We start from the raw sequence: 13,990 nt of genomic DNA on the forward strand, positions 1-13,990 counted from the left end.
GAAATTGACCTTTGTTTTTATTTACATTTTATCCACCCCAACTTTTTGGGAATTAGGGTACAACAGAGAGAGTGACCTATAGTGGATCATTTTGACCCTTCAGTGCTTCTTAATGACTCTTACTTTACCGCCGTCTCCTCAGGGACCTCCAGAGATAAAGTCAGTGTGGCTGATGTCAGCTCGCACAGCTCCGGGCTCACGCAGTGGAGACCCTCAGTCACCTGGAACACAGATACTCATCAGTACTTCCTCTACCCATTTAAAGGTTAACCCTCTGAGGACTGAACGCCATCTCACCCTGTCGGCCTCCCATGGCACCACCAGCAGACGCTGTCCGGGCCGCGGTTGCCATGGCTGCAGGGTGGGAGGTGCCGGCGTGGTGGTGGAGGGGACGGTGGTTGGCTGTGGTGGCTGAGTGGCAGCGGTGGTGGTGGACGCAGCGGGGGTAGCCAGCTCAGGAGCGGAGGGGGTGGCGGGGTCCCAGTCCGCGGCCGGTAGGTCCAATAGGATCTGATCACACCTCTCTCCCTCGTAGCCTTCAGAGCACTCGCAGGTGAACGCTGCCTCTCCCTCCCCCCCGCCATCGTTCTGGCTGCAGTTTCCATGGAGACAAGGGCTGCTGGCACACGGGTCTGAAAAAAACTGAGAGAGAGGGAGAGGAAAACATGAGGACTGAATAAAAACGATAGAAAGACTGTCTGTCTGTGAGAAGATTTATGAGTTTGTGCTGTTTTTATTGTGATAGACTGGAGGAATAATCACCATCAGGTAAAGGAGGGGAGGGCCCCTAGGGGCCTCAAGATGGTCATTAAAGGAGTACACTAAACATCTACAGCAGGTATGGGAGACTAAGCTCACCAGGAGGGCCACAGTGGCTTAAGTCTCAACCTCAGAGGACCACATTGGCTTAAGTCTCAACCTCAGAGGACCACATTGGCTTAAGTCTCAACCTCAGAGGACCACATTGGTTTAAGTCTCAACCTCAGAGGACCACATTGGTTTAAGTCTCAACCTCAGAGGACCACATTGGTTTAAGTCTCAACCTCAGAGGACCACATTGGTTTAAGTCTCAACCTCAGAGGACCACATTGGCTTAAGTCTCAACCTCAGAGGACCACCTTAGTCTTCGTCTCAACCTCAGAAAGCCACATTCTTTTAAGTCTCAACATCAAGAGGGCCACAAAACCATACACATTTACACACTTCCGACACATTAGTGGGAGCAAACTGGGATTAAAAGTCTTGCCCAAGTATTGTCATGTGACTGCAGGATCTTGAAATCAAACCCAGGTTGGAAGATGGCCGACTATGCCTACTGAGCCAAAGTCGCCCAGTAAATGCATGCAGCTAGCTTGCAAATCTCTCATGAAGAAGAAGCCACCATTTCAACCAATGAGATGCCAGCAAAGACAATCATCTTCCATGCAACTCCACAATACGCCCATGCTGCATGCAAACAACACTTTAAAGGATGCAACTCACATCCTTGATCGAGCATGATGGCGTTTAAATCTCCCATGGTTCATGCTCAACTACCCATTAAAGGTACCTTTGTTTGTTTCAAACCAAACTGGGCATAGGCAGGAACCAGACTTGGGTTCAGGTGTGCTCAGATTCAGGCCTAGGCCCCTTATGCTTTGAACATTTAAACAAGCGTGAATAAAACTGCATCAAAATAGATTGTGATTACCTTAAAAGTTCCTAGTTAGGACGCCTGGCCTTCACAGCAAGGTCCAGAACCCTCAAAATGCCCCCCAAATACAATACAGTAACTTTATTTATCCCCGAAGGGAAATTCATTTGTCTGGAGTCTCATCTGTTAATGGTAGAATTAAATAGTCTTATTGCTGATGGTATGAAACATCTTCTATATCTTTCTGTCCTGAAGCGAAGAGAGAAGAGCCATCCACCACCGTTGTTTCTTTGGTCATTTAGGGAGATATGAAGTGGATGATCCATTTATGAGCTCTGATGTCATCATCTTTGAAGGCAGAGGAAGGAATGTTTCATGAGCTCTGATAACATCATCTTTGAAGGCAGAGGAAGGAATGTTTCATGAGCTCTGATAACATCATCTTTGAAGGCAGAGGAAGGAACGTTGGTGAGGCTGGGGATGTTGGGGACTTTAACCCTACCCTCATTTTCACCAAACATAAGTCAGTCACAGTCAACATAAGTGAAAGACTGTTGTTGTAAATGTTTTCTAATAGTGATATAGAGATATTATTTATTGGAGCTAAATGAAAAATGGCTTCATATTCCTAATTTCTTGGGGCCTACACTAAAACGACCCCTTTAAGGAACAAAACGTCAACCGGGGCCTTAGCTTTGTTGTAAACGGCTCCGGAAGCTCACAGTGATAGTTTTCTTCTTTATTTCTGCTCAGCTCTTCTTTTATTACTCTCTGACTCAGCTTCCTCTTTTCTCCTTCATTACATCGGGCCCCTTAGAAACCATCACAGGGCCACATTTCATCCTGTTTCTCCCCGTTTTTCTCCCTCTCTCTCACTACAAAATGAATGTACAAGTCCAGGCTCCCTCCAAACAAGGTTTCCCTCTGTCATGCAGTGATGAAAAAATGTATCCTGACAGCTTCCTTCACGCCAGCCCCCTATCAATAATTGATCATATTTGCAGGAAAACATTCCAGTACAGATGCTGAAGGTGAAAGAGGACAAAGCTGAGCTTATGAGGCTTACTGCGTGACACCGCGTTGCCTTTTGCTCGGCTTTTAAAGCTTAAGAATGACTAATCCTGCTGCGTCTCATTTTTTGGCAAGTTCATGGAAACATTCCCAGGTATCTGCAGCTCCAGCTGTTCAATGTGAAGGTTTTTAGATCAACATTTTTAATGAACTACAGAGAAAAACAGGAGGTTGGCTGTTTCTCTGTGTGAACTTGCTCTTAATGACAACTTCAGGAACTGGAACAGGGAGAAAAGGTGACTCACAGATTCAACCTTTTATCAGTATTATAACTGATCAACATACATTTACCAGCAGCAGGAAACTCTGGTAAATGTTCCCTCATGTACTTTTTGGGGCTGCTATTGGTTGTAATAATTGCAACAGCCGGCCAAGTACAGACAAGATAGGCTGTCAGGTCTAGAGGACGGTTCATTTTGAGGAAAGTCATGTTGTAGCTCACAGTCTACCATATGGTGACTGTAAAGAGGAGTGGACTTTGTGAATCTGATGCTCTGCTGCTGAACTTTCAGCCAAGGAGGGCAGAGTCTGATTATCTTTCTAACGTTGCCCAGGTCATGCAGCCTGCATCACTCACCATCCAGAGTTCCCAGTCTTACTGTCTTACTGAAAGTCTTAAAAAGAAAAGTCTTACTGAAAGAAATCAACCGCAACCAGGAGAGCTAAATGGAAATTTGTCATCCAGGTAAGTTTATGGCTGTGGTTTTATTCCTCAAATGGCTGGTAATTACAAAAGCTACAGTTGGCACAATATGTTTTGACCTGAAAATACTGTGTTGCTGAAATAACTAGTTTTTCATGTATTTCTTTTTTCCTGTGACCAGTCCTACAGATGCGAACACCTGCTTAGACACACTCAGGCAGAAGGGCATGAATCCTGTAACCGAAGCTTGTATAGTAAAAAAGTGTGAAACACAGAGGCCAATGGCCTTTACACAGTGAGCCCGTTTATTTGTGTTCAAATTTTTTGCATGTTAAATAAGGAAATCGATTTCATGTTGTTCTAACCATGTTTGCACACTGACAACCAAATTTTCGTCTATCCTTTTTTTCACAACAGGTTTGATTTTATTCACATTTTTACATCAGTCCAAGTCATTTAAATGAGTGATTGTTGCTGCTGCTTCATTCTCTCTTGCTCACTCACTCCTCCTGAACAGCAGTTTGCCAGTGTATTATGTGGATATCAACCATAGAAATATAACAGGTAAAGGAATAAGTTTGTTGCCTACTCACTAAATTAAAAAGTTATTCTCCATCTCTCCAACTTGGCACAACACTGTAATGCATGAGTGGGTGCTGCATGGAGTTCTCTATCTGCGATTTCATTACAGATTTTCACAAAATAAAATTTTATTTTAAAATATTTCTTAAAATTCAACTAAGTACAATTGCATTTTGAATGTGTTTCCACTGAAGGGATTTTCTGGCATGAGCCTCGCAATTCTGGTAAAATCTCATCTTGCGAGAAAACCTGTTGCGTGTGGGTACGGTTATGATTACATCTACAACAGTTGCCTTGACATTTTTGAACAAAAGACGAGGCAATGGATGATAGTTTAGAGGCAAAGTCTGAATGTATTTCTATATCGAAACGCCTGAAAAACCTCCTCATGAGAGCGTAAAAACTTTTTAGTGATTTTTTTAGGGTTTTTTTGAAATTCAGGTGTTTCCATTACCAGTTTTTATTGCGCTATCTCGATTTTGCGTATTTCCAAGTGTAATGGAAACCCAGCTAGTGTTTGGGAAAGGGCCGAGCCTTTGAAAAAGAAACTCGGAGGATGATTGGATGAACTTTCTATCCGTCACATTTTTACGGGCCAATCAGGGCAACAAAACACATGACGTAGCTGCTATCGATCTGCGCCCCTACGGAGGAGTAAACTCCATAGAGAACTGCATAACATGAACCATGGCAACTGTAGACATGTCAGTACACGATTTTTGTCATTCTTGAATAGAAAACAACTCACTGCTGTCTCTTGTTCTTCTTTCAGCGAAGGAATGTTGTCAAGTGTTGATAAAAATGATGCTTTAGCTGCATCCACGCAAATCTCTTCCCCCAGAATTTCACCGACTTCTTGTTGCTTCTTGCTTACGTCACGACTCAGCCACGCCTGAAAGCACTGCCACTCATCACTGATTGGTCCTGTCACTTTCTAGGTCCAAACTGTTCAAATGGGAGCTTTGCAATATGGATTATGGATGGATTATGGATAGCCTCCTCATTGGCTGGAGCATCATCCCTTGCTGGTTTTCCTCAAGTGAAGGTGCAGCACGAGGACACGTTGCAGAAGTGTGTTATTTTTTTAAACGGCTTCAATAACAAGATCCTGACGGGTTGTGTTGTTTTTGTGGGCATACGACACTAAAAATAAATTGCTTACTACAGCTTTAAGAAAAGCCTTGTCTCCTCCTTTGTCCATACGTACCGTGCTATGTTGTCTCGGAGTGAACTGGTCACGTGACATCGTACGTTATGTCCAGTGACGTGTAAATGCGGAAAAAATATTGCCGTTGCACTTTTGCAACATTTTCTATATCGAAACATCTAAAAAACCTCCTCATGAGAGCGTAAAAAACTTTGTTGTGATATTTGAGAGTTTTTTTTAAATTAAGGTGTTTCCATTACCAGTTTTTATTGCACTGTTTAGATTTTGCGCATTTCTGAAAAAAAAAAAAAAACCATTCCAAAAATAACAGACCCAGTGTGTAAAGACCTTTACTGGGTAACAAACTAAACACATCAAAACATTTGGATTGCGTGGAATACTGAGCTACCATTGTTTTTGTCCATTTTCACCATAAACTTGCTATTCATAGCTTTCATAGGGTGAGGGTAAAAGAGAGCATGAGATTGATGTATGGACTGGCGCAGCATCGGCAGTACTGGGGGCGTTGTGCCTGACCATTGCGGTGAAGAGGGAGCTGAGCTGATAGGCAAAGCTCTCAGCTTACCAGTCGATCTACCTCCTAACCCTCACATGTGGTCATGAACTCTGGGTAATGACCGAAAGAATAAGATTGCGGACACAAGCGGCCAAAATGAGTTTCCTCCGCTCAGCCTTAGCAATAGGGTAAGGAGCACAGACATCCGGAGGGAGCTAGGAGTAGAGCCGCTGGTCCTTTCATCGAAAGGAGCCAGTCGACTTCCAAGCCCTCTAACACCAACTCAGATTCACATTTTTGCTATCTTAACTCATTGAGTGCCATTGACATATATATACGTCAAAGTGTTTTTATGGCGGCTGGCACAAGGGGGTGCTCTCACGCTCCCCGTGAGTAGTTTTGGGGCTTCTGGGATACATAGTCAGAACACTACAGTTGGAAGGGACGGCAGATCAAATGTCAGAGGTGGAGACCCTGGGGTCAAAGAGCAGAGCGATCGTTATGGAGGTAATCTAAGCTAAAAATTCTAACTTAGACGCTGGAAGAAACTTTAAACTTTTGCCTGAGAAATCACTTACTCACTGAAACCGACACTGAACTTAACAACAGCAAATCCAGGGATCGGCACTTTTATTGATCTGCCTTGGCTGGCAAAGAGGCTAAAGAATGCCGCAAGGCACCCCCACCCCCGTGCGTCGGAAAAAATTAGGCAGCCTCTCGCCAGCTGGATGGATACGGCAACAAGCAGGAGAGGACGTGGGCGTATCGGGGGTCCCGTGGAGGCCGTCCAGTTCCAGAGTGTGAATGGCATGACAGTGACTGGAAGCATTGTTATTTATTTTACAATAAAATAATATTTGTAATACAAATTTCTGATGTCTTTCATGTCATTGAAAGCAAAATTATAAAATTCAAATCACTGTTCTGCTTGACAGACTCTTTCACAAAAATGCATTTTTCTCAGCTTTCTAGAAAAAAAGTGGTCTTTTTGGTGAAACTAGCCCCTATTCAACTTCAGATAAATCAAGAATGGAACAAGGTGCAAACAAACAGAGTTTTCCATGATGAAATAGAGAGTTTCTTCTTTCATTTGAGCTATTTGGTGTTTTCAGAATCATAGTACAAAATATTCTGTGGGTCTTGAAAGATGACTCAAAATGGCCAAAAATGCTGTCACAAGCCACTTTCCATTTTATAAAAGGGCTGGCACCCAATGAGTTAGACAGCTCTTTGATAATTACTGTGAAGATTTTGGCTCTCAGACTGTTTTGATGTGAAGTTTTAGTTTGAACTGAAGGGAAAAGAATGTCATTCCCAAATTTTTCTCCTTTTTATAAATTTTTTGGTTTAGAGGGCGTTATCACGCATGGCTGGAAAAATGACTGTGAAAGAAAAGAAGAAAAAGAACCACCATGATGACTGTTTTTGTGACTGTTGTTAATTGTTTTATAGTTCATGTAATGTGTTCTTGTGCGTCTTGTGTAGTTTCAATGCTCTAGATAAAAAATAAAAACATGACGTAATGAAAGTTTGTCCCATTACTCAGTTTTTAGACCATCTCAGCATGTCTGATCATTAACGTCTGTGAGGGTTTGGATCTCGGGCTTTGGGGTGGTGACTGGGACGGAGCCAGCATGTGACCAGGCTGTAGTGAGCGTGCTCCAACAAAGCACAGCGGGGCTCAAAGCAGGGCGGAACAATTTGATGTGTAAATGGAGCAGGAAAGTAGCACACTACTGCTGACAATGATTGTGACATTTTAAAAAATACATCAGCACTTGATGGTTGCTGTGTTGTTCTGACCTTTATTTACTCTACTGCAGGTTAAACTACCCTGTTTTTTCCAACCATCATTCTGGTCATGATGACACTAATTTATCAGAAAATTAAACATTAGTCGAGCAGAAGCACAGATAATGGCTTTTTTAATCTCTGTGAAATGAATTTGAAAAAGGATTGGTTACATTTTGTCTAAGTGCAAAGATTTTAACTCAAATCATTACCTTTAGAGCATGTCACCCATGCTCTCTCACCTTATTTCCTGTCTGTCTTCAGCTATCCTTTCTGTGTACATGTGTACAAATTCAAACATTTATTTTAGGGCACTGGTTCCACACCTAGAGCTCAAGCCCCTTTAGAAGGATGAAATGATTTTACATCCTTTTTCCTCTGCACATTATGTAGCTGTTTCTCTGCAGCTTTGTTACTGTTCCTCTCCATGGTTTGTACCTGTTCCTCTGCATGTTTTTTACCTGTTTCTTTGCACCTGTTGTGCCCAATTTTTTTCACACATTTTGTACCCTTTACTATGCACGTCTTGTACGAATTTGCCTGCAAATCTGATTGTTTTTCTGCATGTTGTACCTGTTTCTTTGCACCTTTTGTACCTTTTCTCGGCACATTTGTACCCATTTCCTTGCATATTTTGTCCTAATTCTCTGCTCTTTTGTATATGTATTTATGCCATTTCTGTACCTATTTCTCTGCACCTTTTGTTCCATATTTCTCTGCACATTGTACCAGGGACTGTTTGCATGATTGTATCTGTTTCTCTGCACATTATGTCTCTGTTTCAGCACCTTATGTACCTGTTTCTCTGCACATATTGAACTAATTTCTCCACGTTTTGTTCCTGTTTCCTTGCATGATTTATACCCATTTCTATGCATGTTTTGTACTTCTTTCTTTGTACCTTTTGTACTCATGTTTCTGCACCTTTTGCACCTGTTTTTTGGCACACCTGTACCCATTTCTTTGCAGATTTTTTTCCTGTTTCTCTGGACTTTGTACCTGTATTCTATGAATTTTCAGGACCACTTTCTCTGCACTTCTGTACCTGTTTCTCTGCATGTTTTGTACCCGCTTCTCTTTGGTTTTTGCCTGTTTCTTTTGCACCTTTTGTGCCCATACTCTGCATTTTCTGTTCCTGTTTCTGTACACAATTGTTACAGTTTCTCTCCACCATTTGTACTGGTTATGCTACACATTTTTCTACCTGTTTCTTTGCACATTTTGCACCTGTTTCCTCTCACGTTTTTAACCTGTTTCTCTGCACCTTTTGTTCCCATTTCTCTGCACATTGTACCTTGAACTGTTTGCATGATTGTACCCATTTCTATGCACATTTTGACTTGTTTCTTTGCATCTTTTGCATCTGATTCTCTGCACATTTATACCCATGTCTTTGCACATTTTGTACCTGTTACTATGTGTGTTTTGCACCCATTTATGTGCACATTTTATTCCTATTTTTTTTCCCAAGTTTTCTACCCACTTCTTTGCATGCACTCAAAGTTTGATATGCAGTGTGTCACTTTTTTGGCTCCTTTGGTTTGTGTTTATATGAGTACAATTTATATGTATCAGTTTTACTTTTTACAACTACAGTTTTCTTCATTCTTCAACCTTGAATAGTGAGCCTTTTTATAACATCATTTTAAATCGTTTTTGAGTTCATGTTCAGGTTCACAAAGCCCTTTCTATTTATTAATGTAGACCACTCTCCTTGTATGTTTACTGTTGTTTCCAAGCGCTAAATGGCTCATTTTCCCAGGGCTCTAGTGGTCCATGTGGAGCTGATGATAAACCACATTAGTCCTTTTATCATTATTCCCATATGGGCTGACAAACAGAACAGAGATATCCTCTCAGGCCAAATGAATTACTTCACTGGGTGCCGTGATCCACTTCCTAATTTGGGACGGCCACCCTGAGGAGGGAGGATCAATATGGCCGGATGGAGGGAAACGGCCACACCACTTAAGCTAAAGGTACTATCAGTTTATCCTGATGGAGGTTTGGAGGAGACTGCAGACATAAGAGGCCAACAAACATGAGCTGATATAAGGAGACGAATGAATGCACACAGATACCATCTGTGTTTGCTGTGTTCTTATTGATTTCACCACAGCGTTTAATACAGATAACACACCAACAGAATCAGACTGAGGACAAATCTGTGCTCGTCTTACAAATATGAAAGCAGGCCAGCAGGGGGCGCAATCATGTTCAGGTATGGTCCCTTCATGACTGAAATTATCATTTTAAAATGGCATTTTGTATTTACTCAGGTTGTCTGAAATCAAAATTGAGACAATTAAGCATGCCAGAAATGCAAAAAAATAAGAGACGATGAAGGTGGCAGACACGTTTTCAAAGCACTGTACCTGCAGATGTTGATGACCCCTGTGCTAAATGTTTTTTTCTTCTTACAATCGTGAGCTTTAGATTTCTTTGGGAAGAAAAAGAAAGAAAAGCAATCTTGTTTGTAGCCCGGTCATGGCTGAGCAGCGTGTGATCCATCAGAAAAAAATCAATAGACAGAGGTATGAGGCTGTTTGGACGTGTAGACCTGGAGAAAGCTGCAAAAGTCAGCAGCAGGGCTGGTCAGCTCTTTGAAGGAGGTTGTCTTTAGAGGTTCAAGGTTTTTTTTAATATCTTTAAGGATGTGGTATGTCAAGAAAACGTGTTTTTCTCTTTTATTTTTTTCTGCTTTCTAAAGGTCACATATTTTACCCTTTTAAGACAGGTTTCTAATAATATTAGAGGTCCCCAAAACATGCCTGTGAAGAGCTGAAAAACACTCCAGTACTGAATTTTTGCATCTAAAACCCCCCTCTGTCTCAGCCCTGCTCAGAACGAGCTGTTTCTGTGTCTGTGGCTTTAAATGTTACCGAGCTGTCTGACTCCGCCCCTCTCAGGAAATGAATATGGCTGAATGGATGTTACTCTCCTAATCCTCCTCTCAGCTGGCAGCTAAGAGAAGAATCAGGTGAGGAGGGCGGGACTTTCTTCCAGGCAGGGAGGGCTAACTGAACCTGGGGGCGGCGCTAACTCCCCACATGACATCATAAGGGGTAATCTGAGAATGGCTTGTTTCAGCACACATTTTCTGAAAGGTGGAGAAAGAGAGGGAGGGAGGGAGGGAATGGATTTTTCTGATTCTTGGGGGGATTGTGGACAGGCCAGGGGCACATATTTTTGCTAGAAAAGCCTGAAAAAGTGTGTTTTGCATAATATGTGACCTTTTATTTCTTTATCAGCCCAAATCAGACATCCTATCTTTCTCAAAATTTTTGAATATCACAGAACAGTCCAAAAGGATCTATAATACACACGCTGATCTTCTGGAAAGTACTAGTACTTAGTCTAGCTAGCTGACCAATCAAACACAGTAATACCATGGTTAGAAAACCAGTTTCTGGTTGTTTCTGTCTTACTGTGGGCAGGTGCCAAGTCCTGCTGGAAAAGGAAATCAGTATTTCCATAAAGCTTCTCAGTAGATTGAAGATGTAGGTCTCTAAAATCTCCAGGTAGACTGCTGACAGCGTTCACTTTAAACGCGATGAAGCTCAGTGGACCACCAGGAGCAGATGACATGGCACCTCAAACCATCACTGACCATGGAAACTGAAAACACTGGACTTCAAGCACCTTGGATCCTGTGCCTCTCTGGTTTTCCTCCAGACTCTGGGACCTTGATTTTCAAATGAAATTCAAAATTTGTTTCATCTGGAAACAGAACTTTTGAACACAGAACAACGGTCCAGCTCTTTTTCTCCTTAGCCCAGGTGAGACCCTGATGATGTCTGTGGTTCTGGATTGGCTCAACATAGGGACAAGACACTTGTAGTCCATTTTCTGGACCCATCTGTGTGGTGGCCCTTGATTCACTGACTCCAGCCTCAGTCCATTTGTTGTGAAGCTCCCCTAAGTTCTTGAATCTACTTTATTTGACAGTCCTCTGAAGGCTGAGCTCATCCCTGATGCTTGCACTCCTTTTCTTATCACACTTTTCTCTTCCAGTTAACTTTCCATGAATCTGCTTTGATACAGCCTCTGAGAACAGCCTGCTCTTCTTTGGCTTACCCTCCTCTTGGAGGATAATTGTCTTCTGGACAACAGTCATGTCAGCAGTTTTCTCCATGATTGTGGTTGTGTGAACTTAACCAGAATGAGAATGAAGGCTCGGGAAACCTTTGCAAACTGGACTTGTCCACAATACTCAAATATTTGGAAATCATGGGTTTTTGATTTTCTTGAGCTGTAGTCTTGATGATTACATCTTCAAGAGCTAAAATAATCAAAACTAAAATAAAAAATTCTTGAAATATTTTAGTTTATATAAAATTAAAATATATGGAAGTTGCAGATTTTAAAGTAAATCATGGGGGAAAAATGAACTTTTACTTGATATTCTGATATTTTCACCTGCACCTGTACAAACGTTAAAGTACAACGCCATCTTCAAAGGCAACGTGGGAATTTTTTTTTTTTTTTTTTTCAAGATTTATTTTTGGGCTTTTTTGTGCCTTTATTAGATAAAGGAGGACAGTGGATAGAGTCAGAAACAGGGTCAAGAGTTGGGGTGAGACATGCAGTAAAGGGCCTCAGGCCAGATTCAAGGGTTTAAAGGATGAAATCTTCAAAGGCAAGACTGGGATGTTTTACAAGCTTTAAAGTATTTCATAATCTTTAAATAGAACAATGGAATGTTGTCAAGGTTTAAAAGATGAAATCTTCAAAGGCAAGGATGGAAGTTGGTGAAGCTGGGATGTTGGGGCTTTTTTTCTCCATTTTTGCTAAATAGGTCATCATTTGCAACCCTCTTTCCCTTGTTTGTTCCACACACTTTTCCAAAAATTGCCAGCAAAGGACAGTCAATACAAAGGAAAGATTTTTTGGTATTTATGTGTTCTAATGATGATGAAGTTTGCTGATTTTTTTAATCACTGGTCTATTTTTATTATTATAAGTTAAGACAGCAGCTGCCCCAGACTGGACTCAAAGCCTCCTTTAGTAACCAAATGACTGATGTCAATCAGGTTTCATCTAATATTTTCTGGCCAAAAAGAAGGACTGGGGATTTGTGGCTGTCACAGCACAGTAACACATTAATGTTTGTAGAGCCACAGCCAGATTCATAAATCATGACTGACATCTTCCTAAAGGAGTGCGACAGTTGACTGATTACTGCTGAAATCAGACGGTTTAATATCTGGGTCTTCTCTTTGTTTCACTCTCTGCTTTCATAGATTTTAGTCAAATAACTGACTTCATTAAAGACGTTTTTTTTCTGATCAGGCAGCAGCAGCTTTCTTTCCTGAGCCACTCCAACCTGGTGGAGCTTCTGCCATCAGCTGTTTGATAACAGCGGCTCACTGAGTGCTCAATTTCACCCGTTTATCAGCCGCTCACTGTTTACGGCAGACTCATTGAGCAGTCGATCATCGTACTGCGGGGGTTCACATAATGGCCACAGCTAAGCTCACACAGACAGAGTTAATGTGGAGGGAGGAGATGACTTCAAATACGACGGAGAAACAAAGACGAACAATGAGAATTTAAAGGACAATTATCAGGACATTACAACTGCAGAAGATTTTTCTATTCCTTGAAATACTTTTAAAACTATAAAGACAGAATGGTTCAAATCACTGGAGATGGCAACCACACGCTCCAGAAGTTTCTGATGAGAACTAAACACAAGCTGCTGCAAGCTCACTTTCACAGACATTACACCAAAGTCTACTCTGAATAAAATAATGTTGGAGTCTTCTCAGTGTTTCAGGCAAGACTTGTGTGTAGCACTCACTGCAGAGAGCCTATAGCACCAGCTTCACCAGGGTCTTATATTTCATGATTTACTCATGAGAGAGGCTCTTAAAAATTGATGCTGCTGATCTTGATCCATCTTTTTTAAAGGCTGAGCATGCATTCATCAAGCCTTCACTTTTTTTCTGGGATAGTGGAGCATGTTTCTGTATTACATAATCTCAGAGGAGCAGAATAAATACCAAGACATATACAGATGGGGATCGAGAACAACACAGTCCACGGACCCTTCAACACAGAGCTGAAACTCTGCACCAGCAGGTTAGAGGAATGAAAACCAGAACAGCCAGGGAACAAACACTGTAATTATATAATCAATCACACAGCAATTAACTGGATGAACCAAATTAAACTTTCATATAGCCAGCAGTCATTTTTATCTCCGACGTGCAGGGCATAATGAGCAGCCGCAACCAGCTGAAACAAAATATTTAATTCATGATAGTGACAAAATAATCCTTGAAAATCATCCCTCAACAGTCGTCTCCCCCCGCAGAACTCGGCTCTCTCTGGAGGTTTGAGCCCGGGGTTATGATCTCATTATAAACTGAAGGAGAAAGAAAGATTCAGACATCAAATAAACACGGAAAAAGTGTGAAAAACTGCCTAGACATCAATTAAATGCTGAAAAAGACTACAAAGTTGAATAGAAAGCAAACACTAAAAAGACACAAAAAAACACTAATAAATAGTGAGAAAACAATTAAACTGGCTGCTGCAAACCTTCAGCTCACACTTTAACGTTCTGAGAGCAGGACTTATGCTCTAAACTGCCTCCTTGTG

General features: G+C 41.6%; 1 protein-coding gene across 1 annotated transcript in view; it reads right to left on the reverse strand.

Annotated features, from left to right (window-relative positions):
• dner (delta/notch-like EGF repeat containing) overlaps positions 1–13,990 on the reverse strand; it is a 92,441-nt gene that overhangs the window by 40,841 nt on the left and 37,610 nt on the right. The window contains exons 2-3 of the mRNA XM_041810646.1: positions 298–642; positions 124–221 (exon numbers count right to left, since the gene is read on the reverse strand). Coding sequence (XP_041666580.1) covers positions 124–221; positions 298–642 — 443 coding nt within the window. The remainder of the gene's footprint in view (positions 1–123; positions 222–297; positions 643–13,990) is intronic.

This window comes from Cheilinus undulatus, linkage group 2, assembly GCF_018320785.1.
Source record: "Cheilinus undulatus linkage group 2, ASM1832078v1, whole genome shotgun sequence".
Classification (NCBI taxonomy): Eukaryota; Metazoa; Chordata; class Actinopteri; order Labriformes; family Labridae; genus Cheilinus; species Cheilinus undulatus.